At 39.6% G+C, this 26,772-nt stretch overlaps 1 protein-coding gene across 2 annotated transcripts in view; it reads right to left on the bottom strand.

Moving 5' to 3' along the window:
- Positions 1-6,183: 6,183 nt before the first annotated feature.
- PDS5B (PDS5 cohesin associated factor B) overlaps positions 6,184-26,772 on the bottom strand; it is a 103,063-nt gene continuing 82,474 nt past the window's right edge. The window contains exons 22-35 of one of the 2 annotated variants that reach the window (XM_054973960.1): positions 25,969-26,037; positions 23,730-23,866; positions 23,119-23,242; positions 22,727-22,931; positions 16,944-17,058; positions 16,552-16,684; positions 15,258-15,377; positions 14,314-14,376; positions 11,608-11,753; positions 9,984-10,083; positions 8,806-9,257; positions 8,611-8,712; positions 8,039-8,174; positions 6,184-7,374 (exon numbers count right to left, since the gene is read on the bottom strand). In XM_054973960.1, coding sequence (XP_054829935.1) covers positions 7,339-7,374; positions 8,039-8,174; positions 8,611-8,712; positions 8,806-9,257; positions 9,984-10,083; positions 11,608-11,753; positions 14,314-14,376; positions 15,258-15,377; positions 16,552-16,684; positions 16,944-17,058; positions 22,727-22,931; positions 23,119-23,242; positions 23,730-23,866; positions 25,969-26,037 — 1,938 coding nt within the window. In that variant the 3' untranslated portion in view covers positions 6,184-7,338. Of the gene's footprint in view, positions 7,375-8,038; positions 8,178-8,610; positions 8,713-8,805; positions 9,258-9,983; positions 10,084-11,607; positions 11,754-14,313; positions 14,377-15,257; positions 15,378-16,551; positions 16,685-16,943; positions 17,059-22,726; positions 22,932-23,118; positions 23,243-23,729; positions 23,867-25,968; positions 26,038-26,772 lie in introns of both variants that reach the window. The other variant, XM_054973959.1, reaches the window with a different exon arrangement.

Raw genomic sequence — 26,772 nt, forward strand, 5'->3', positions numbered from 1 at the left:
GATGCAATCTGCTATTAGAGATGATCAATGGCCTCAATTCAAAGCACTTTGTCCCATAGCCTTTAAGCCCTAGGATAGGGTTAAACACATTTCATGCTCCCTTCAAGGGGATGGCAGAGAGATCATAATGACATGTTCATCAGCAGCTTAAAGGAAAAAAATGCAACAGAGAATTCTGGTTCTCACATAGACTTAACAGTTTATAGCATTTTCTGTCTACAGAGAGTTAGAGATGAGGTGCAATTTAATCTGTAGATCCTCAACAACAATAATGATGACCACTGGAACTAAGAATATATTTGCTAAGGGTTACAGCAGAGGCCCTGCTAGTAGCCAATTCAATGAAATTTTGTTCATCAAGGACTTCTTGCTCCGGGGCACCTTTCTGAGTATAAAGATGTTTGTGTTTATCTAAACCCCAGCTTTCAGCCCCAGTGGGGGCTCCAAGGTGTATACAACATTTCATATCGTTCCATTCTAGCCACACAACAAACCCAAAGGTAAGCCAGGCCTAGAGAATGCAACAGGCCCAAGGCCACAGGCAGGTCTCCCAAAGAGAATGGCCTGAGAATCTAGATCTTCTAGATCCCAGCCCAACACTCCAGCCATTACACCAAACCGCCTCTTGTTAAAAATGGTATCATACAGGAAAAATTCCAGATAGGATTAACACAATTGCAGCAAGAACTCTCTCAGCACAGGCAATTGTAATGCTGTGGCGTCTGTTTCATGTTTTATGTTGGTCCCAGGATACTAAAAACTGGAGCAGTTTCACTCCAGTCCAGGGTTTACTCATGCCTACATGAGGTGGCTGAAGGCCTGGCCTTGTATTCTTTTCTTTGTTTCTACAGAATAAAGTTACTCTGTGCTGTTTAAAAGAGATTGAGAACCCTGGGGAGAGCAGGCCCCATTCCCTGGAGGAAAAAAGGGCGTGTAGGCATATATGGAACCAACAGGGAGAAAAAACTTCACTATCTGCATAAGTTTGTTTCCCTTTCTTTTTCTGGTATAGGTTTCCTTTCTAGCTGCCTCAGAGGGTTTGCTAGGATTCCCTTTGTAAGAAATGGCCTCTTCCACAGTTCCTTGTTTGGGGGGTGGAAGGCCTAAAGGAAGGACCAGAGGGAGGCCTGTCTCTTCCCTGGCAGTCTCAGTTTATGTAATCAAGTTTAAGCAATCTGGGAATAGCATTGCAGTGCCTGATCCAATTGCTTTACTCACAAGTAGACCATCAGCAGCGCTAGACCCAGGGGCCATTGCTATTTGGTGCTCTCACTGGGTCCTGCGCCTACTGATTGCTTTGGATGTGGGCAACCACTCCGCAGCCACCTCCTGGTCTGTTGGCAAGGTTGCCAGCATTGGCAAGGCCAGAAATGGCTGATGTGGCTTTCTGAGGTAAGATAAGCTAGCTTTCTTTTAAAAAAATAAACCGTCTAATGACATTTAGGAATTCCTGAGGTACTATCACAGGTCCCGATCCCATCACATTACTCATGAGTAGCCCTCCTTCATTTGCCATGGGCTCTGGAGGCACAAATGATTGTTGAATCTCAGACCGGCTGCCCCACACTGGGTCTTACAGCATTAGACTGGCTTAAGGATGTGGAGAAATCCACTCCATAGCCACCTCCCAGCTAGTTAGCAATGTTGCTCTCATTTGCAAGGCCAGAAATGGCTGCAGTTTCCTTTGCTCAGGGAGGAACAGCGCCTTTTGTGCTTCCGGTCTCTTCGCGATATGAGTGGCCGCAGCTGCGGCTACCTCACGGTTTGCCCCACTGTCTCTGGGGTTGCTGCTAGGAAGCAGCGGTGAGGGGGGCTTCCAACTCCTTTGGAGAGAAATCCTATTGTGATGGAAGAGCATGTTCTGCTGGTACATGATTCTGTCTTGCCATGAAATGGCTGCCACAGCCAAAGGAAGGAAGGAGAAAGCTTCCCCTGCAAGTCTTCTAGCAGGTGTGCAGAGAGAAAGAGAATAGCAAGGAGGTAGAGCAGAAAGAAGTAAACAAGGCAAGAATAAGGTTCTGAAAAGTAGAAGCGAAGGAAGAAAAACAGTTGAAAGGCAAGGCAGCGCATGGATGAAGCTGCTCTCCCTGTTGAGGCAGGAATGAAACTGAAAGAAAGGGTGACTCCCACTAGGAAGACAGGAAATAGAAAACTTGTTCCTGCCTCCCTGACTAGAGGGAGGGAATCACCCATCAAGATGTCCTCCGCCTCAGAGGGAGAAGCCATGTCCTCCTGTTTGCAAGATCTGAGCAAGTCTGTTAACAACAGGACGTTTTGGAGGTATTTCATTCATAGGGTCACCACAGGTTGGAGGCGACCTGACAGCACATAACACACACTTCTCAGATGGCAAAAACTAAGACACGTGCTAAGGTAGCACAGGGTGCAGTAGTTTGCAGCTCTTTCTTTCCTTAATACTGGCTGTATTTGCAATTTTGTTTGTAGAAAGCTACAGTATTTATACTTTTAAATTTCACAAATTTTAAATTTGAAAAATATGCCAAATAATACAATTTCAGTTTTCTTTGTATTCATTAATGGAGGCCCTTGCATTGTTTGGGGTTTATTTCCAAATACCTGCACCTTAATTTGTAGCTTGCTGGCACAGGATGGTATCTGATCATAGTGGGACATAACACAGCATTATTGGAAACAGATTTTATCATAAATCAGCTTGATTCCATCTAATCTTTGTAGTAATAAGCATTTAAATGTGTTGATGCTTTTTGAAGTTCTCTATTCCATAATACAAACAATGCAGAAGCCAACACATGAATACTGAATTTATATGTGTTTTATTATATAAAGTAGCACAAACCCACTTCAGAACAAAAAATAGATAATTGCCAAATTATACTAAGAAATATATATCTAGCAAAGTAAGTTCTTGCTGCATTACACTTTTTTGCTTCTGCAAAAGTTCTATTAATAATTTTCCCACATACGTGAGGCAGGTATAGGGAACCACTGTAACACTGCTAAATGATTCAAGTAGGATGAATAAAACTATATACTGAGAATAGGGTTGCTAAACTGCAGTGATTAAGAATAATAATAACATTCGATTTATATGCCATTATTATCCCCACAACAAAACACCCTGTGAGGTGGGTGGGGCTGAGAGAGCGCCAGAGAACTGTAACTAGCCCAAGGTCCCCCAGCTGGCTTCAAGTGGAGGAGTAGGGAATCAAACCTGGCTCTCCAGATTAAGAGTCCCGTGCTCTTAACCACTACACCAAACTGGCTCTACACCAAACCATCGACTTTTGGGGCTAAATCCAACTAATTGCAAATGGAACAATGCACAAAATGGGTCTGTCCCCCTTCCTTTATTTGTAGCCTCCTGTGCTCCCTGAAAGACAACTCTTTGGATACACAACAGGATGCATGGGAGGTTCCAACTTGATGATCAATCAGCAGAAATCATAGCCCTGCACCCCAAAAAACTATACAAGGTGTTTCACAATTGGTGGAAGAGATTGTGCAATACTGAGGGGAGTGAGATTCACATTTTATCAGTAGCAGCTTTTCAGAAAGGTGCAGAGAAAAGATCTATTTTGTTAATTCATTCCATTCACAGCTTATTGGGTTTAAACCACTGATGGGAAAATACTGGGGCAACATACTATATAGATTAGCCCCCTTGGAGTTATGACAATTCTGGGGATTTCAAGTTGGACTTGGGCTATAGTAAGTAAAAAACACTAAAGCAGGAATCCGTAAAAGATTCTATATTGACTCCAAGCACCAGTGTAAAATGTTTTCTACTTGGGAAATACTCTGCCTTCCTGCCAAACTATCACCATGCTGTCACACCTTTGAAGCCACATTAATTATCTCCTAAATGTGCTGGATGGTGAACTGGTCACAGTGTTCTTACACAACATTTGTGCTTTTCACAGTCACAAAATAAGTTCTGATCAAAATCAGGTATTCTTAACATTGCTGCCTTCCAGCAAGGGAGGCAGTATTCAGTCACCTCAATATTGTTTAGTTGGTCAAAAATGTTAGTTGCTCTAAATTTATCTCTGGCACCAAGGTGACTGGCGAGCTCAAAAGGTTAGCTCAACATAGCCATCCCAAGATTACACTATCACCAAGACTTCACTATCCAAACTTCTTCTTGAAATGTATTTTGTCTTGCGTCATCTAATGGGACCTTACCACTGCATCCTCCAGCAGTAACACAGACAAGTCATCCCAATCTCTTACAGAAGGTAGACACTTACATTGATACCTGAAACAATGTCAAACAGAGTCAAGATGTGAGGTTATAACTGGATGCCTGACTTTTGTCAGGAGCAAAAAAGCTCACCTTGTATTAATGTCAACACTTCCTGTGTTCCCAACATACTTCCAAGTCTCCTCTGTACAAACTATCTTCTTCGTTGCTTTGACAGCTCTCACACATTTTGCTGCATCTTTTTTCAGACCTACTGTCCCCAGGTCAATGCCACACCGAGATACCAAATAAGGTTAAAAACCAGCTTGCTGCTTCACCAATTACAAGGCACAAAAGAGCCCCAATAAAGGGCAGGAACATCCATCATTTAATAATGAGCCTAGTACTGATAAATGACATTTTCCCTTTCCTCCTGTAAATTACCATTTGGAATCTAAAAATTTGGATCACTTTTAACTATCCCATATATTTGCATTTTTGGAAATGAATGTGAAGGAATATGACAACAATGAGCTTTGGGAAGCTTAGTCATACTCAAGAGCTCATACAGTCAATTTGAAAAAAGATACACAGATCACTGTTTCCCTGTTACACTGCAGCAAAAAAAACTGAAACAAAATGAATTAGTAAGATTTGCTGCAGACTACAGCTAGAAAACCTACTATAATCTCATAAGAATGTCATGCTCGGACTTGTAACAATGAGTTCCATTTGATTGTTTAATGTTACAGAGTACATACTATAAACTGGACATAACTGAAGAGCACACTAGCTGAATTTTAGGAAATGATCTGTCTCCACACTATTTACTGTAGCTACTGTATGCAGACCTCAATGTGTTAGTACATAAAACAGTCATTATAACTGTATGGGGAGAATAAAAGTTTTGAACATTATCATATAATCTGCATCTGTTTGCCCAATTAAATATAAAAACCAAAGAAAAACATTTATACTGAAAAAACTAGAGAATTTACATTAACATTTTATGATTAATTGAAATGCAGCAATATTAAGGGAAATAATGTTCAAAGTGTGTTCATGCAAACAAATCTTTAACAGCTGGCAAGCAGTTTCAATATATGTTTTATACTTTGTATAAAATGGTCTTAAGCATAAATGTTGTTAGTGCTATTTTGCAAATGAAAAAATGTGATATGAAGTTTGAAATTCTTTTACAGCATTTACAATCTCTAATGTGTACCGCTGAACTTCAAGCATTCCATTATTACTTCTACTAGTTAAAGTCTCTAGGTGAAGTCATTTGAGCCAACTTACCTTGTAGACAGCCATTACCCACAACTATGGTCATAAAAATATAGAACAGCTGAGGACGATTATTAACTAAAAGAGTTACTAGAAAAAAGCACTTAAACAGTAGAGCTTGATTAACACAAACTGCCTGGCCCTAACTATTCCTGCTGCTTAATAATCTTTTAAAAATCAATAGAAATTATATAATTAAAAAAGCTTAGGAAAAAAGTTGAATTTCCTCTGAAAACTACACTTGCAAACATGTTCTGAAACTATCATAATGTCCTTCTCCCAGTACACAATCCATTGGAATGTTAACTTTAAAAGCTGCCTTTGTTAATTTTGTGCCAGTTCCATTATTCAATGAGATAAAATATTATTAATAAATTAAAATTTGATTCCCTCACATTAACTGCTAGCAGGAAGGGGAAAAAAAACAGCATGGCAAACTATAAAGTATGTTTGGCTAAGCACAGATAATAATCTATACATTTTGGTTCAAACACAGTTTGCAAAACTGCATTCAGGATAATATGTTTAGTTTGTTCTTTGTTTCTGTAAGTATATCCAGGAAACAAAGTTCAACCACTTTAAGGTAGGACCTATGCTCCGTACAGATTTGGAATACCCTGACTGACATATGCTGCTGCTAATCATACAAATGAAAACACCTCATGTCCCACCCAACCCTGCAACAAACCCCACAAATAAAAAAATTGGTGAACAAAAAGAAAGGTACAATAAACTCTTGGTAGAATGTTTTTCTCACAAGGCAATGTAGCATATCCTACAGCCAGATAAAACTTTAAAAAAAATTACATCGCAATTTCCATTACATTTTCTCATAAACATGCAACTCACTGTGAAATACAAAAACACTTGGGTCTGAAGAACAGCTTTATAAAGACAGACTGCATCAATAAAATTTTCTTTCAGATTAACTTTACATGGTAATAAAACCTGCATTTTTGCTAAAGTTCAGATATCAGGTTTCATATTAGCATATAATAATTTGCTCTTTGTGAACATAATGTTCAGGAGGGAATATACACATTAAAATACTAGACTAATAAAAATTCAATTACATAATTTTATTGATACAGTAGATTAACAAAAACTAATAAGGAAAATAAGATAAGATTTCATTACATTATTTAATAACACATTTTAAAAATTAAAATATTAAATTCTTTTGAAATTCTCAATGCCACGAGAGGTCCAGAGAAGTCTGGTATCAATACTGAGGTGTGAAAAATGAAAATTCCTGCGTCTGCATCTGGCTGACTTTTTTTTTTTATCCCACATAATTCAAAAGCAATTTGGCACCTCCAGAGACAGTTGGGTGCCAAAAGTAAACACTGGATTACATACATAAAGGAAAACAGACCGTATCTCTTCTGTTCCTCTCCAACAAATAGTGTCAAAAAAGTGTCACTATTTTGTCAAGCTGATTATTTTTTCACAGTTAAATGCCAAGAAAAATAAAAATACAAACACTGACAGATATTGCTTGATATCCATTCTAACAATTTTTCTCCTTTTTTGTAATCAATAAATCTAACAAACAGTCTGGCACTGTCAGTTTTAAAGCCGCAGTAAAAGCTATACAAGCACTTTAGAAGTCAGAAACATTTTAAAAAAGGATTATTTACAGGTGGTTTCTTCAGTTCATGTGTTTACATAGCCAGCACACATTACACATCACAAAACCCCACAGTTAATGATATTAACATGTGCGTGGCTTAGGAACTCCAAAAACAGGGGCAGGAAATAAAGATTTGTTTAACGTTCTTCAGCAACCCCACTGTGAGCACCAATAGCTTTGTTCAGCCTCATGCTTTACATATATTAAGAGCATTCTTCAAAGCTTTCCACTTGAAAAGGCTGAGGATGTGGCTTCTTCATCGCCTTTCCCTTTTGGACGTCCTCCTACGTACCTGTGAAAGACACGAAAACCAAGAGTCATATGTCTCAATTCAGCTAAGGAGATCAATGCATGTAAGCTGGTTTCCACGTGCATATTATTTCCTGGATCAGAAATCGTATGTTAAGTCTATTGCAGCAGAACGAAGTCAAGTGGCATTTGAAGACTAACAATGTTTATTCCAGAATGAAGCTGCTTCCACATGGATGTTTTACCCTACTTTTGCTTCCACAATGCAGTGTTTTTTTAGAAGCAGCTGTGCAGACTCGGTTTTCACTGTGAATGGCTCTTCGTACACAACAGCAATGAAAGCAACAGAGAGAATCACTCCTGTATGGCTAGCATCTATATGCACTGCTTTTAACTGGCTGTATATCCATATTTTGACCATCTAATAATGTAAAACATGACTAGATGTGGATTGAGATATTTTATTTTAAAACTGTATATTAATTTATTATTCAAAAAAGACAATAAATATAATTGCATCATCAACATAAATGCCTATTTGGATAAAGCTGAGACCTACAATTTGCAAAATAGAAACGGCTGATCTCATGAGAGTCATCTTTTACAATGTCTTTGTAATGTTGGAGATGGCTGTGTCATGTAGTGAACTTTAAGCTACAAGTTTATGAACTGTACATCTACAGGGCCTCTAAAGCACATCTACTTACTCTGATTGTGGAAACTTCCTCTTCTTCCATCTCTACTTCTTGGGGGATCTCTTCAACAGGAGAACTGCTCTGAAATACATCCATCTCTTCACCAGATTCATTTTCTTTACTTGCCGTTTGTTTTGATCGTCCAGCTCTTCTAAAACAGAAATCACTAATCAAATCTTCCCTACACACATTACATTTAAGCAAGCAGGAGTTTGGGGATGGGGAGAGGAGTTAGCCATCACAGCATCTGAACTGTTTTACGCCCTCTTCAAAGTTCTTTCCAACTTCCCCTCGTTGTTGACTACAGGTGTCATGCAGGCATTTAGATGTAGTTTACCACCTGCTTTGGGCACTATCCCTAAGAAATGTGCCTCTGAACAGACCTGGCCCCAATGTACCAGGGGCAGTCAATGGCCTATAGAGATAATGCTTGTCTTACTGATTTCATGCCTTCTAGCATCTTTGCAATCTTATATACAACATGTGTTCAAAAGACACTCAAAGGTCCTTTTTATCACACACACACACGCATGCACGCACATATACGCAAGCATCCATATGTTAAGATTCACATCACATCTTACCCTTTTTTGGGTTGTAAGGCTGGTGTTTTTGGTGGTCTTCCTCGTCTCTTCTGTGGTGTAGACTGATTAGATTCAGTTGTACTTATTTCAGATGATTCAGATCTGTTTTGGAAGCACACCCAAGTTACATGACAAATTTAAAATTAACTTTCAAGCTGAAAGCTAGAGCATGGTTTACAAAACAAAAGAACACACCTCTGTTGTGCTTTTCTTGGTGTTTTGTACTGTCGACCTTTTGACTTTTGCTCTATATTCTCCATTTGCCTTTCTTCCTCCTCTTCCTCCTCCTCTTCCTCCTCCTCTACAGGTTTAACTGGTGTAGCTTTTTTTCTACCTCGTTTAGAAGTCTTTGCTGCTGGTTCTTCCTTCTGTGTTCCTCCACTGGCTGCCTTTGGAGGCCGCCCTCTTCTTCCTTTCTTTGGTGGGCTATTTTGTTCATCTTCACTTTCTAGGACATCTTCCTTTAGCCTTTTTTCCTCTGACCACGGAGGTTCCTCAGACTCTGAAACAGGTGCAGATCTCTTCCTCCCTCGCTGACCACTCCTGAGTTTTGGTTCTTGTCCCAGTTTATTCAGGTCATCCATACCTAACTTCTCTTCTGGGTCTGTGATAATTTTCTTTCTACCTCTGGGCTTTTCCAGCTCTGACTAAGGATGAAAAAGAAGAAATATACAATCAAATGACACACATCCAATCAAAATGGGCTAATAACACTTTTTGAAGGTGAAGAGATTTGATAAAAGTTCTGTCAACTATTAACAGTATAATCCTAAAAAGAGTTACTCCAGTCTAAACCCACTGATTTCACTGGGCTTAGACTGGAGTAACTCTTCTGAGGATTGCACTGTAAATTATATATTGATTGACCAGAAGCCTAAAATATGCTATAGAAGTCAATGGTTTAAGCTCAAGGGCTGGACATTTCTTGTAACGTTGCTCAGCTACAGAAATATACAGATGTCTAGCTACTTCAAATGAAAAAGATAATTTCTCTAAGCCGACACAAAACACATAGTCACTATAACCATCTGAACTATGAGAGAGCTTTTACTGCTACTTTTAACGAGGTAAGATGTATGAAAACAAGTAGCAGTATGTTTTAAAATTTCATCTTCTCTTTCAGAAGATCACTGAGTTTAATCTTCTTGAGGTATAACCAGCCTTTTGATACAGTCAGCCACAGGGATGACAACTTACTAGAAGTTCTATATTATTTTGTTTATATTAATATTTTAAATTTAATTTTAATTAATTTCTATGCCATCTTTCCCTGGCTCAAGGTAGCTTTCAAACACAATACCACAAAATATGAAATGAAGAAAAAAATACAGAAATAGAATGAACAAATTGCAGAATAAATAATTCATCCTTACAATTTCAGAGTCGTCTCTCTTGTCATTCTTCTTCCCTGGCAAAGGTGAAGCCATGGTATAGTCTTCATTTTCACTGTGATCCATTTCAGTACTATCAAGTCTAGTACAATATAGATATTTACATTTATTAGAATCACAATTTATCCTACTGCTTCCTTTCTAACACAAATGCCTAACTGACAACAATTTCTAAATAAGGACTCAAGCAACAATTTAAATATAGACATTTTAACAGATAACTGCCTTAGCACAGTGGTTAAGTGGCTGGGCTGCGAATCAGCACTCTGCTAATTCAACTCCCACTACTGCCATGAACTCTGCAGGTGGCCCTGGATAAGCCACTCCTCTCAGCTCAGCTCCCCAGCTGTATTGAGCGAATAATAATCACAGTGACTTTGTTCACTGCTCTGAGTGTGGCACTAATCTGTCCAGAAGGATGGTATATAAGCACATTTTGTTGTTGTTGTTATTACTGTTATAATGTATTCACTTATTTTCTAAACTTCTGCTTATAATAGACTAAGTATCTATTTTCACAACATGTAGCACATATATTTTCATCCTGGAAGGTGCAAAGTGGAGCATCCACAGATAGTGTTTCTCTTCCCTGTTGACAGAAACTGGGCCTCTCACTATCATGGTATTGGAGTAAAGAAGGTACAAGCATCCAGGCACAAAAGAGAATGCAGTGCCTTCACTGCAGTGCTGTTCTTAAGTTCCCAGCTATTCACTTATACTAGTGAAAATAAATTACTACATTTGTCAGGAATACCGTGGTGTGTGTGGGGGTGGGGAGAAACCTAGCACCCATGACCCCAGTATCTAACATGAAGGGTGCTGCTTCCTAACCATTTCTCAGATAACTGCCCATTTATTTCACTCCAAAAACATAACAGAAGACATTAAACTGAAGCTATATCTATTTCCTGGATTCTCAGATAACTGCCCATTTATTTCACTCCAAAAACATAACAGAAGACATTAAACTGAAGCTATATCTATTTCCTGGATTTTAGGTACTGCAGCTACCATTTTCAATCAGCATTCACTTATTCCTGTGGCGATTTCAGCAATGAAGTACTTGTATCTAGTTTTAAGGATTAATTCACTGAGGATTAAATTACTGATGCTCTTCTATGTTTTGTCTCCCAGATGAAAAAGAAATATAGTGTTAATCCCATATTAAAAAGCAAGGAATGTTATTATGGGATTCTAAGTTTCCAAGAGAACTGAAGCAACTATTTTGACACAAATCTCTCTGGAACATTACAAGAGAAAATACAATAAACTATTACTCCGTCTCAATACAAGCTACTTTGGGTCCTACTTTGCAGGTTACAGGCAGGGTAAAAGCATTTTTAAACAAACACCTCCTTTCTCTCATTCATATTTTTCCCTTCTTGTGGGAGTTAACTATAGTATGATGCCTTCTCACATGTTTTCACCAACCATTGTTAGCTACAAACCACAGTCTGCAATCATGGTTCAAAGTAGGTTCTTAAAACTATTACTTGAAGTAACTATAGTTGGCAAAAATGATAGAGAAGATGTATCATAGTGAGAAAGGGAAAGAAAGTCATCTAAAAGAGAAATCACAGTAACAGCAGTTTTGCTGAATACCCACCTCCCTTTGATTCTTCCAGGTGAGCTTGGATTTGAATTGCTGCTGGCATTGCTTACAGTTTCCATTCGTGAAGATTTGGATTGAGATTGCTTGCCTGCTGATGAAAGAGGCTTATTAACTGCTCCAAGAACATTGGCTGCTTTGGGCTGAAATTTAAAATAAACAAACATGCCTCATTTTTTTAACCCATAAACTTAGTACAATGGATACATGAAAACAGAGTTAGGCAAAAGCTGTATTTTCCCCAAAGTTTCAAATCTTTTTTTTATTTCCTCAACTTCAAACAGTAGTTCAAACTGGTAAACAAAACAGAAGATTCTTCTATTTAGAAACTTTATTTGGATTTTAAATTAATTGCCAGCATACAAAGACTATTAATATAGCAGAACATAAATATTCCTGTTCTCCAACAGATTACAAGAACTTTATTAACATGAACGAAGTTGTATAACAGATATGCAGCACAGACTTTCACTGCCAACTGTGGAGAAACAACACAGCATGCCAACTTTATTGAAGGCAGCTGTCAAATGTTTTTTGGAGGTTTTTTGTTATCCAGAAGGCAAGTTAAAATTACTGTTTTCACACTGAATAAAGTACTCCCTTTTTATATTTACCATGTAAACCACAACGTAATTGTTTCAAAGGATTACCTTGAGTATGGCTCATTCAGAGGTTTCATTTAGATTTCATGTGAGACATGGTTAAAGTACTTTTCTGTGTTAACATTCCTATCAGCTTCCCTAATTTTGATGCTCAGCATTTATATAGTGCTTTCAGTATTCACATCCCTTAGGAATTCTTACAACAACCCCATCAGGTAGGCCAGTATTAGTATCCCAACATTACAGGGGTGGTTGAGTGAAAACAGCTTGCTTAAGGTCATTTAGTGAGTCTGCACCAGAGGCAAGACTGGAACCACAGACCAGCTCCTTCTCCTAGCCACTATACAAAATTAGCTTAATGGCCCATACACCTACAGCAATAGTATACCAGCCCAGAAAAACTTGACTGAGTCTTGCTATTCATTTGCTCAAGTGTCACATACAGCTTCTACAAAGAACCATGTAGTGTAGTTAGAATGTCCAACTAGGTTCTAAGACACCCTGGGTTCGAATCCCTACTCTTCCAAGAAAGCTTGCTGGTTTACCTTAGGACAGTCATACACCCTCAGCCTAACACACCTCACAGGGTTGCTGTGAGGAGAAAATGGAGAAGAGAACCATGTAAGCCCATAAACAAAGTAAGTAAGAAAGAAAGTAAATAAATACATTGGTGGGGGTGAGGGACGACAAGGAGAAGGCCATGGCTATAGAGTATGCTTGACCTGGAAGCTTTAGGAGTGTCAGGGAACACTGTATGCCCTGTTATTGGTGTTAAGAGGCTTGCTTGCTAGTTGAGCAGGTTTCTTTATAGTTCAACCAGAGCTAGATCAAACCCTGGCTGAAACCCTGCTTCATGTCCTTCTAGGTATTTTAATATGTATTTTAATATGTTGTTATCTGCTCTGAGCCTGCTCGCGGGGAGGGTGGAATAGAAATTTTAAATAAATAAATAAAATAAATAAATAGGTTCCATATTCAGGACCTGCTACAGTTCACACCCTTGCACCGGATCTCCCATGAACCAAAGGGCCTCTGAAGACAATGCCAAAGCTTAGCCAACCAGGACACTGACAAAGCAGCACAAGACAGACACCACTGCCCCAATATGCCATGGAAGTCAAGCAGCTCTTTAAAATGTCCTCAACTACTGCACCACCTCAAAGGATACACAAGATGTAATGGTCAGATCACAACTGTAATCCCTTTTCAAACAATAACTCACTATGTATCAGTGTAGTCAATAAACTGTCAAAATCTGTAATCTACCAACATTATAATATATATGCAACATATGGCAAACTGGATCGTGCACATTTTCTCTAGCCCAAGATAAATTTATAGTGAAGTTAGTAACAAAACTAGACTAGATCCAGAATAGTATGATGTAAAAACCAAAACAGTATCAGATTTCATGCTGAGGGAACACTTCCATCAAGATAAGAGGGAAAAAATGAAAATGCGAATTGGCTGCAGGAACTCCTCTCCTGCATAATGCCCAAAACCTTCTTTAGTTTGGCTACTTCTATCTCCCACAGGGTAAGTAAGTAAACAAGTAGAGCAAGAAAACCTGCATTATCCTGCCGCAAGTGTACTAAGGGCCTGTTACGTTCAAATGGTATCTTTGTGCATTTTTCTACATCAGTCTCTTTGAGCCACCAGTATGAGAGAAAAGCTGGGTACCATATTTAAATAAATCCACATATCTGAATACAGAATTACTGATTCTGTGATGTTGAAGGTGGCACTGTTATTACTTTCTCTGCACAGTAAGGGAAGTAGGGAAGTCAGTGTAAAACCTGAGACCTATCCTGGAGGCTTGCTGTACATATAGATGAAAGTGGATGAGTAGCAAATAAGATATTTCTAGATATATCACCCATTGAATTCTTATTCCACACACTGGTCAGATGCTGAACTATTAAAACTTGCAAATGTTTATATAGTATGAATTTCACTTTTCACAAACGGGATGCCTTCCCTTTCCTATGTTTTTCATCCTGATTTGTACCTTTAAAAAGAAGAACTTTCTGTGGAAAAGGTAATACTTTTAGTTATCATGTTTCAAACATTATTACTAAATAAACAAAAATAAAAACCTCACTTTGCCAGGAGTGAAAAACGACTTCATTTCTGGAGGCAGATAGTTTTTGGTATTACTGAAATTCTGCAAGGAAAAAAAGGAAATCCATCAGAAGAAATGTTTGAATCATAGTTTTGGCTGTAACTTGAAATTCAGATTAGTAGTATTTTTAGTTTAAAAACAATCAAAACAGCTTTCTGATATACTATCAAAATTAGAGAAAGGTGAAAAAAACATTAAAAAGACAGTTTACCAATTATGTGTTTGTGTTATGCACTGCCGAGCAGCTTCTGACAGGGTGACTATGAATTAATGACCTCCAAATCATCATGACAGGCTTGCAAAACTGAAGGCCTTGGCTTCCTTTATTGAGACTAATGTTGGGGTTTTCTCTTTTCCTACTGCCTTCAACTTCTCCTAGAATTATTGTCTTTTCCAGTGAGTCCTGTATTCTCATGATGTGACCAATCATAGTATAATTTATATACTAAATTACTATATAAGGTACCACAAAGTTCCTGTTTTTCTTTTTGTTGCATCAGACTAAAAGGCTACCCTTCTGGAATTTTACTGTGGATTAGAATGTATTGTGGTTTATAGAGCTAACTGTAGTTTAAGCCACAATGAAACTGCTAGACTTTAAGATGCTCTAGGTTGGATCCAATAGTGAGTTTCCATGCACAAACAGGGAGGTTATTTTTGCCAGTTCTCCTTCCCACAGCAGACTTCCAGTTTTCCCCTCATGCTATTCTTTCGAGTGCACTGTCTCCTAGAGTAGCATTGCAGGGAGCAGGAGAGAAAATCATGTTCCACTGAAATTGTGTTCAACAGAAATTTCCGCTGGATCTAAGCTTCTGCTGAAGCTACACATTAACACAGCCACCCTGTAGAAACTGTTGCAAATTTAATGGTTACTCTCAGTTTAGTGAGGGAAGAACATATTTAATCCACAAGGTGAACTATACCTTATCAGGCTGAGTGAAATATCGAGCTGGAAGTACAGGGTCTTTGGGAGATTCCAGACTGTATGTTGTGCTCTTTGACATGATGATATTCATTGCTATGTCACACACTGTGTAAAGTTTCTGCAAAATACAGAGACAAACAGAAAAAACAAATTATAACTCTTGGAAAAGTAAAACTGGGGAGTCATTTGGAACTTTCACCTTTCATGCAATGTTAAACTTCCACCATGATATTAAAGACAAAATGGGTTTTTACTCATAGGTTAAAATTCCGTGAAACTGTAAAGCGTTACTACAGAAAGACGATATTTAGTCCGCTTACATTTTTCAGATCAATTTGACTGATTCTGTAAAATTTACTGCTCTCCTCAATATCTCTTCGGTCTTGCTACCTTTTTGAAAGTCACGGGCTCAAAGGAACTCTGTTCATTCAAGAACTTGCAGGGAGAGTGGACTATAAATTCAATTCAATTCAATAGATAAATCTACATACAAGAAATTTTATCAGATGCAGTACGTACATAAATACCCTCCATCAAAAAAACCCACCCTGGAATGAATCCAACTATGCTTCCAAAGGAATGGCACTTCCAAATGCAGGGGGAGGGGGGCTGGAGATTTCCGCAACTTCCCTCTCCTGTTGTAAACTCTTACCTTTGCCTCCTATAGTATTCCTGAAGGTCTGCTAAACCCTAGGAATAAAACTCTAGGGAGATCAGTGGGCTGCAGCAGGAAGGATGGAGGAACCAAGAAAGTCCTCCTTTGAAAATATGCAGATTCTTAAACTATCTGGGGTATGTCCGTCCCGGGCAGTTAGGTCCCTCAAGCCCTCCACAGTTAACACACAAGTGTTCCAGTTGAAGCAGCTTTATTGAGGTCACCCAAGGGTGCAGAAATTGGCAGAAGTGACAATTCAAACAAAGGCCTGGCTATTATAGGAAAACTTCCTGCCCTCTCTGGTCCGTTTGCATTCTGGCGCGAAACCCCAAAAAGACTGCATGGGAACAAGGTAGTTTAGACTACATAAAATACAAAGAAAATCTGTCTCTGGGAATGTTACATTTGCTGCTAGCAGCTCCTTCAAGGACACTTGCTGTGAAAAGTGAAAGCACGTATTTGTAACAGATAACGGAGGGGCTCACTGGCTCTCCGTTAAGACACTCTCAGATAAGTACATAGAATACAGCATATAACTCTGGCAAACAGCATTGATCAGTACAAAATGCAGAATACAATCATGACAGGTATGCTGGCATACATGACAGGGTATCAAAATATTTTTAATTCAACTTACTTCATTCATTTTGGGATCATCAGGTCCTTGAGCATCTTTTGTCTGCTTAATGTTTTCCACCATTTTTCTGATAAAAGCATGACTGTTATTTTCATTTTTAGCCATCAAGATTTCCAATATGAACCAAAGACACCTAGAAGAAAGATTCTGCATTAAAAACAAAGCTGTCAGAAAATCAAGCAATTTTCTCAGCAAAAGTACCTTCTTTCATAACTACTTTCAAACATTCCATATTAACTGATTCTCTTGATTTTGCAGACCAAATATGGTTTTGATAAACAGTTTCCTTAGTTAAACTAAATAACTCCATACAATCATAAAGTTAATCTAGACTAATAACGCACTATTGTGGATAGTGCAATGGATTTGATCATTTTTTAAAAAAGTCTTACTCTTTAATGTCTTTCAGTTGTTCAATATCTTGGACTTTGACATAATCTGGATCATGTGCCAGGAGATGAATAGTATATGGAACCACATACTCTGGTAAAAGTGACAGGAGTTTCTCTGGAAGTGTAAAGTTAAGAAAATCAAAATAGCATTATATATTATCTTTACCATTTAACAGACCAGACTGCTAAATTTGTACTCGAATAATTAAATTTTAAATATATGAAAGAGGTCCCTAACACATTAAATCTGTGCAACAAAACTCTTAGAAGAAACACTGAGGACAGTTTAGAAAATAAAGGCACTGACTCTGGAGTGCCCACAGCAAAAGTATAGGATCCAAACCTCTGTTCAGGTTAGAAGTGGTATTATTCATGTATACTGACAAGTGGTCTCTTTTGAGTTTCATATCAACAATTTGTTGTTTTATGAAAGTTGTTAAGCATTATAAAAATGTGTCTACCACATTGATTATTATTAGGGTTTGAGCGATTCCCAGAATCTTGTGTCAGAACCATACAACTCTGATAAGGAGTGATCATGGAACTGGGTATGTAGCAATTATCACAGCTGTGCAGACACACATTGGGAACTGCACACACAGGCCTGCCAACTGGAGAAATTTTTATTGCTTCCATAAAGCTCCACTAGGGGGCCACTTCCCCCAGTCACTTCTCAGCCCATTTTCCTGCCTAAACGATCACGTGACTATGTGGGAGGACCAGCTCTCTTCCCCTCAGTTGTCCTGAGTTGCCACAATCTCATACTGGACCTTGAGAGAGTTCACAGTGGAGCATGAGGGAGGGATGTGCATCTGCACAGAAGAACTCGATTAATAATCGTTACAGGTATGTACAACACAGTTTCCATCTTTGTTCTTTTGTGCATCCCCACATTGGGAGATTACCAAGCTACACACTCACACGGAGGTGGGGTGAATCTCTCTCAATCATAATTTAATAATAATAATATAACTTAATCAGAGTATGTAATAAGCATCATATTTAAAAAGTTTGCAAATGTGCAGGCAAATGGGAGATATGCTAATAAAGGTACAAGAACTTGCAATGACTTAAAATTGCATAGTGTTCACTCTCCCTTTTACTTTCTATTAAACACGGACTGCAGTACTGCTCTAATTGTCACCACATTCTATGTGATGTGAACCTCTACAGTATAATGTCAGACAAAATTGTCTGGCTATGAGTAGTCAGCTATCTTGCAGATTCTCCTTTCTTCTTCTTCTTCTTCTTTTTTTTAGCAAGGACTGCAAAACTGCCACACACTATGTGCAACTGATGTCTAAAGTGCATGTCCACCGAAGGCACTCGATGATGGCCAAGGAACTGCGTTATAAACATTAAAGGTACTTCTCACAGAAAACACTGAGGAGGTAGCCAGAGACCTGGTAAAGTGAAACCCCCAGAAGAAGGGGGGCCTTGAGCAGTATGTTGGTATGCCAACTGGATGACATATCACCGTCAGCTGAGCTGACATCCATTCACCCTTCATCGGGCTCAAAAACGTACAAACAGATGCAGATCTGAATGAAAACTCCCTTGTCATAATTAAAACAAAAATGACAACGCTCTTCTGAACTGTAATGAATGCATTAGATGTCTCATGTGTCCTGAATTGCGGGTTTCGCAAAAATACAAGCAGGGTCATCTCTTGAATAAGTCAAACGAGAACAAGAAATTGCCAAAGGCTTTCACAGCCGGAGAACAATGGTTGTTGTGGGTTTTCCGGGCTGTATTGCCGTGGTCTTGGCATTGTAGTTCCTGACGTTTCGCCAGCAGCTATGGCTGGAATCTTCAGAGGTGTAGCACCAAAAGACAGAGATCTCTCAGTGTCACAGTGACTGTGACCGAAGCCATGGTGTGCACGGCAGAGGTGCCGGCTCTAGCCTTCCTCACTGGCCTGCCGGCCGCTGCACCAGCCAAAGCAGCGGCATGGGCAGCAGAGGCACCAGCCTTCCCTGCCACCCTGTGCTGAGGTGCCAGCTCCAGCCTTCAGGAAAGGTTGGGGTTAGTGGGCTCAGGGGGGAGGTGGGGGGGTCGTCTTACTTTAGTATGGTCTGAATCATTACGAAGCATACTGAAGCGATTCTGATAACCCAAACCTGAAGTGGGTTTACACCCAAAGCAAGAAAACCAAGTATTTCCCAGGTGCACACCGCTATTCAGGAGTTCTTGAATGAAAATCAGCATAGAATGAGTCAAGTGTATCATCCTGACAAGTGTATGAAAAATAAAAACATGAGGAAACAGTGTTCGAAGCTGAATCATGCCCAGCATGAGGAACTGGCATGTACTTATGTTTGGATTGAACAAATAATGTAAGAACCCAATTTGCCTGGGCCAAAAGGGTATACAATTTGAAATGTCCCTTCCAATAGGTAAACGAGTATGCATGCCAAGGAAAATAGATGGGATGCATAGAATAGACAACCTGTTCATATATGTAGAAACATGTCGTCAAGAGAGAGGAACACTCTAGAACAGCAGCTCTTATACCTTGGCATTAACACTAGCTGGGAATTTGTTCACATCTGGAACTACCTGCTGCAGGAATATTGGCTATAGCTTGATATTGTTTACAGTACATTAATGAGTGGAACTTAAGATCATGGTACTCAACCCCTTTGGTCTGGTGTTGTCTGAGCATGGGATGTAGACACTATGCATGGAAAATCCTGTCAGGAATTGCCCAACTGCAGAAGACCCCAGCCTCTGCCCAAGGGTTAGTGATGCTGTGCGTTCCCACTTGTTGTGGTAACAACTGCCCTAGTTCTACCCATTTTGGCTTGAATATCTTTGCCTCAACACATATCTGTGGTGAAACAAGAGCATAACATATGGCTTCGAATTCCATCACTTAAATATGTAATGTCTTTTCACTGTCAGACCATTCATTCCTATACAATAGTATCACCAAGTGCACTCCAACTCTGCAAAGGAGCATCAGTTGTCAGCATAGCATGATGCTGTTTAGTATGAAAGGGTACACCCTTAACCAAACTAATGGTCTGACCGTCACCTTTCAATGGTCCTGAAGATTTGTCTTCGGATGGACAAATTTATGGATAGCGAAATGTGACGAATGACCTGAAAATCTCTCAGCAACCACTTCTGAAAATGTACATATTTAGCATGGTAAGGGGCACCATTGACATAGCAGCTGACACCCGTCTCAACAGTCTCTGTCGGCTCCATACAATTTGGAGTCACCCGTCTACGTCCTGCCCAGGGGCAGGATGGCCCTGGTACTCATGGAGCATAACGTTGCACCCCTCTGGAAAAAAAACCTCTGGGAAGGCTCCAGTTGTTGTGACTTTCCCCTCAAAAACACTAAACCTTAGTCATCAATTAATTACAGGTGGTGCAGCAATGAACCAATCATTCAGATACAGTAGAAAAAAGAACAACCTAGGGTTGTAAGAGGGACTAAGCTGCTTTCTTGCAGCTGGTGAACACTTTGGACATTGTTAGGAAAAACAAAAGGGGAAGATCTGTGTATAGAATACCTTGCCTTGGTATTTGAATCATAGCTAGTGTCTGCAAATGCCACTGATAGAGATATGAGAATAATCGTTCCCCAAATCCAGGGCAGCAACCCAGCAATTAACTTTTAAGAGAGAGAGACAGTGAAGAGGAGAATGCGCCTCTTCTATCCTTGATACTATAAGTATAGCAAACTATCTTGTATAGGCTAAAACATCCACCTTTTCATTATGTACTAGTAGAAACGTGGGGAAGAAGCCATAACTGGATTTCCCTGAAAGGCCTCTTTGTCTTAAGGAACCAATTTTATTCCTCCATTGATAATGAGGGAGTATTTACAGGTGGTGCAAGTAATATACACAGAGTTTATTGAATTCTAAGCCATGGCCATTGTCCATTATGGCTAAGACCCGAAAACAAACCACGTTCAGTGCGATGATTTCAGGACTATGCAGAACCCTTCTTCCCACCCGAGGTAATGGTGGTGAGCTGGAAGGATGTTGTAACACTGATCAGTTGTGTTAGTGACCCAAGAGAGTTCTTTCTACTGAAAAATCCTCTCATCTGTATGCAAAAGAAGGGGAAGTACCCCCAAACAGAGTTCTTAGTCATTGGGGGGACAGGTGCCCTGTCACAGCAGGTGGCCTGCCAGAGTATTGGAACTTGGTGGACACCCTTTAGTGTAAGATGACTTAACTGCCTGGGGATTGGAGTATGTTGGATGCCTCATAAAACAAAACACTCAGAGGTAATCTAAGGAGCGGGAGTTGTGAGATGCGAAAGTCAAACTAGCCTGTTCAAAACCTCCTCAAAACATACAAGACGTAAGAATGAGTGAAGATATTCCAAAATGTATACATTTTCTCTTCAAATAAAATGTTCAATGTTAAAAATTTACAGAGCTTCTGAGTGACGTTCTTCCCATCGTGATGGCTGAGAGAGAACTGAGGGGAAGGGAGCCGCTCCTCCCACATAGTCACTTGACCGTTTAGGCAGGAAAATGGGCTGAGATGTGACTGGGGCAAGTGGCCACCTAGTGGAGCTTTATGGAAGCGATAAAAACTTCTCCGGTCAGCAGGCCTGCGAATGTGCAGTCCCCAGTGTGGGGATACAAAGAAGAATGAAGATGAACCAATGATTTCCCACTATAAGCTTCAGATTTCAACCCTGCAAGATTATATCCTGTGTAAGAGATTTCTCAATTGCCACCTTAAAATCAAACAACCCACAGACAAGGACAAGCAGGGCTTAACACTATACCCTTTCATGTAAATGTTTATTTCCTTCTTTAAAAAAAAAATTGAACCCAGGTCCAAAGAGGAGTTCTATATAAAGAAAAAAGGCAATACAGTGCTTTAGCATCACAATCTGGCTCTAAGATATTTTAATTAACCTATTAATTTTCTCCTGACAAACTTGCATGACTATCATTTTTTGATCCATGGTAAACACATAGGCATAACTAAAGGACTGAATGGTAGAGAGAGGAAATGCCCTTGTTAAAATTTGGGTTGAGGGGCTAACGTGGGCTTCTCTAAATGCAGCCATCTATCCTCTAGTCCTCAATCAAAACCTTAGATTTCCAGCCTACAGGTTCTCTCCTCCAAGTTTCCCCTTTCAAATATAAGCCTCTCCATGAATATTTTTAAACTCTTTTAGTTTCCTGACAGTCCCCTGCCCCTCTTCAACTTTAGCCAATGGCTGAGGAGCTGTGTTGCCAAAGAAGGAAGGAAGCGTGAAATGGGACAGGAAGGCAGGGGATAGGAAAGAGACCTGAAAGCATGGCTTTATCTGAGCCAGAGATGACCAAACCCAGACCCTAAGATTGTTTTCGGTGTTAGGGCTCAGGCTTGCCCACAAATGAGGAAATGATGAAGTCAACCTCTAAATGTGGGTAATGTACTCTTTCACTCAGTGACTTCACTCAGCTCCCACTCATCTGGGATTAAGAAAAACAGCATCCGGAATGTAGTATATAACTTAAGTAGCTCTCTAACTAGATGGTTTTCAATATCTCTAAAATGAATGATAATAAGGAACGTTTTTAACCCTTCCATCCCTTCTGAAATTGTGTGGGAAGGGGTGCAAAGAGGAGAGCTTAAATTTCACATGTTGCTCCCTTGGTCCTTTAATTGCCAAACAAAGACACAGTAGTGGGAATGTCAAAACACACAAACATATACGATGTCAAAGGGGACAGAGACAAGAGAAGGACTGAATTTAGATCGATCCAGTGAGATCGAACTTTAGACGCTTTTGGTCGTTCTTCCTTCATTTCTTACCACTGACTGCTGCGTGCTGTTTCAGATATTCCCTTCTCACATTTATGTTTTTCACAAGGCACTGCCTTGCATGAGCTCTTCTCTCTTTTACTGGATCCTTTGCACACAGTGCACAAATGGCCATATACTCCAACGGTAGTCGTAGCCTCGATAGGCCTTTGTGAAGTTTCTGAGCAAATGCTTGTCTAACCTGGTAACACTCATCCTAGAAGAAAGAAAAGGCATTTTATAGATCTTGATTCATTCACTATCTACTTAAGAAAAAATAGCAACAAATACATTCTGAACACACGTATACTGCCTCATATAAAGGTGGAAATTGTACGTAATTAGCATACATAGCCAGTGATTGCCCAGCTCCCTCCCTTATGTCACTCCTTCAGTTTCCTTACATTAATTGCTAATGCGCAGAGTTGGTATTGTTCTAATGTGATGATTTCATGATAACAAGGCTCCTGTGCCAGCTTCACAATAGCACTAGCAGCAGCCAACCTCAGACGGGACATATCTGGTTTGCTGGAAAAAGAAAGAGATTGGTGGACAAATTAGATGGACTATGCTGTGCAAGATGTATGTATGTATGTATGAACGTATGCATGCATGCATGCATGAATCCTCTGTTGGGCTTGGATCACAATGGTTTCTCAGTAACTCCATTCTCTACCTAGACATTATTATAAAAGAAGGAGAAAAAATCCTACCATCTTCAGAAAGAGAAGGATGAAGTGTTACGTCTCCTGCCACAAAAGCTATGGTTGGATTATGTATCTAACTCTGTAATCTTCATCCACCGTTCGGAATACTGAACTGGGAACCAGACTTGCAGACTACCAGAAGGGCCAGCTGCCAGCTTTCATAATGCCAGTCACATGTTTGGCAAGGACAAGGGAATCTTGTCCTTTCACCATTGTCCTAGCTGACCATTCTGTAGGTATATCTCTGAATAAGATTTGAGAATATGCTTTCAACTGAGATTTGCATTAAAAGTCTATTATTTATATACCTAATTTTCCCCTGTTCTGTCAGGTCTCCATCACTGTGTAATATTGTTGTTAACAACCTCAGGGTAGAGGTTCCTGATTTGCTGTGGTTATTCTTCATTCCTAACAACCATCGAACCATCATCTTGATGGCCTGAATCTGAAATAAATGTTAACAAATAATTTTATAAAACTGTATCATACATACATCAGTGCAATATTTCTAATCCAGTTCTTAATCCATACATATTAGTGAGTGAACAAAAATGATACCTAGAACATTCAATGAACCTTGTTAACGATGAATCACATTTAACAGCAATCAACACTGTCACTTCATCTTACCCAGCCAGAATAATAGTAAAAAGGAGACAAGAATAGACTAACTTTCTGAAAGAATCATGATTTTTTCATAGTTATACAAGCACACAGGGCAAGAGAGAGCTATGCATCTCAATGTGTCAGCTTCACTGAGGGTAGAATGCCCAATCGTCTTAATACTTAGACTGACCCAAAAAATAGTGAATACTTAAAGAAATTCCAAGAGGGGATAGACCTTGATTTTTGTAGTCAACTATATGAAGACTGCTGAACTAGCAACAGGAAAGAGTGTGTCTCTATACACAGACTCAAGATTCCTCAATCCCCCACAAACCTCAGATATTTACTTCTAAAAATGTGTCCAACTGGTCTCCACTAAACACCTATCTGTTTGCAAAGCAGCTGTGAAACTGAACCAAACAAAATACTGAAAATACTTCGGAAATAACTTCTGATAATAAAAATGCATTCAAATAAATCATTGCTTAAATTGAATATTGTTTAAAAGTCACAAACTAATTAATACAATATTCTGTGTATCCATCCATTTTTATCCTGCCCTTCCTCCAAGGCACTCACATTGGTATGTATTGCTTCCCCAACCCCATTCAATGGTTAGACTGAGAGTGTGTGGCTGGCCCAAGATCATCCATAGCTTCATGGCAGAGTACGGAATTGCATTCAGGTTCTAGTCTAACACTATACCACACGGTCTCAACATTCTATAAAGATGTGAAGAAATATTTTTTATATTAGAGGTTTAGACTGTATCAAAATCTTTACCGCTAGTTTAAAGTTTCTCTTAGTTGAGAACAGGCAGCAAAGGGAAAGGAAAGCCAAAAGCTTTTCAAGTGACACCCCGCCCTGGTCATGAGATATACAAATGCCCAGCCTGGCTGCAGACAAAGGAATGACCAGTTAGGCGTTCTGACTCCTCTAAGTAGTGGCGGTGGAACAGATGTTTGGGGGTCTAAAATGCCAGAGAGGATTCTCTCTGTAGGTTTCAAGAACAGCTTCTCTAACCCACCTCTTTGAGCTGCCCAGCAGTAGGCAAAGGAAGCTGATAAAATCTCCTGGTATAGACAGGAAGCCCAATTTGGCTGATTTCATCCAGAGACAGAAGGAGCATACTTGAGCTCCTTGGAGTTGGTAGCAATTGGTCATGTGGGGGCTGGTGGCCTAAACCAAGACTCCAAGGTATGGGAAATTCTCAGTAAGTTCACCCTTCTAAATTAAAAAGCCTGCCTTAGAATTATATCAACTGGAGGATGTATCGAGCAAAGGTCAGATGAATTGCATTTTTACATGTTTCTGTTGAGATGAGATCCCTTGCTTAAATCTGTTGCTGTGCTGGAAAGTATGAGTGTGAACATTTTTTTAAAAAATGCCTTTTCATTTTTAAATGCTGGTAGCTTAAACGCAATATTTATAAGGGGGAGGGGTGGTCTGTTGGCAATTTCCTGATTCTACAGTGCACAACTGCAGCAAGCAGTCCTTGCAGTAACCAGGCACTGGGTAGTAGAAGACTGGGCATGAGGCAGAGCGGCAGAGCAGCAAGTCTACATAGGGGAGGGTAAGCCCTCCCCACGGGCTTATAAAGCCCTTGTAGAGGGGCAGGTAACAAGGAGAAGGAGCAAAAGCTCCTCCTAGGGTTGGGAGGAACATGGTGGGTGGCATGAGCCAGGCAGAGACTTGAACTGCCACTAGTAAATTCCCAGATGCATCTGGATGGCAAGATGGGACAGTGCTCACAGGTCTGTAGGGCTGTTCTGTCACAACAGATATCCCTAAAATAAAATCACAACATACCTACTTTCAGAAAGCCAAACAAAACAAGAAATAAACAAGAATGGAATTAGATGGTAGCATTTTAAGACAGGTAAAAATATACTTAAGAGTTGAGTTAAACACACAACTATAGGTTTTCTTTAGGCAATTCACCTTTACAAGCGTCTCAGGAGAAACTTCTTCATCTGGCACCCAAAGCTTCGTTGTCTTTTTTCCTGGCATCTGAACAAAGTTTAACATTTTGTTATTTCCTCAATATGTTTTACAGTCTTTAATGGAGAGAGTATTCTTTCTCTACACAGTCTTAACATTAAGCACATTGGGTTGGATCCAGACTAAATTTTCCATCAGTTAAATGGAACTTTCCTCCTTCCTTCCTCCCTCCCGCTACAGCCCACTCCACAAATTCTGCTCCTGGGGGATTGAGGACCCCAAGGACGGTGTGAGGGGGTCTGCAACGGGAAGAGGGAAATCAATGGAAATTGCTAATTTAGTCTGGATTCAACCCCATTATATTATCTAAGGCAAACAAAATCCAACCATACTTATGTAACTCAGGGCACTGATTTAGGTCCATATGCACAAATGTAACAACTGTTGATGCTTAAAAAGAGCCAGTCCGATAACATAAGCTAAATCGGCATCTGAAAACATGCATATCTGATCGTTTATCTGAAATGTTACTTGTATGCTCTGTGAAAATAAAAACAGCAGAAACGAAGGGTACTTGCATCTGGATTTTCTTTCTGAACTGTGGAATGAATAATAAGCTCCTAGGAACACTTTCTTAGGTCTGATTTTGAAAAGGATAATTACATTTCTTCCAACAAATAGCTGCAGCAGCAATGGATTGGTTCTACACACATTACTCATCAACAGGACATTGAATTGGTTTTCAAAAAACAGATCATAGTATGAATGTTTCTAAAACATATGAACGCTCTAATGCTCAGAATA

Source organism: Eublepharis macularius, chromosome 3 (assembly GCF_028583425.1).
Source record: "Eublepharis macularius isolate TG4126 chromosome 3, MPM_Emac_v1.0, whole genome shotgun sequence".
In the NCBI taxonomy this organism is placed as follows: domain Eukaryota; kingdom Metazoa; phylum Chordata; class Lepidosauria; order Squamata; family Eublepharidae; genus Eublepharis; species Eublepharis macularius.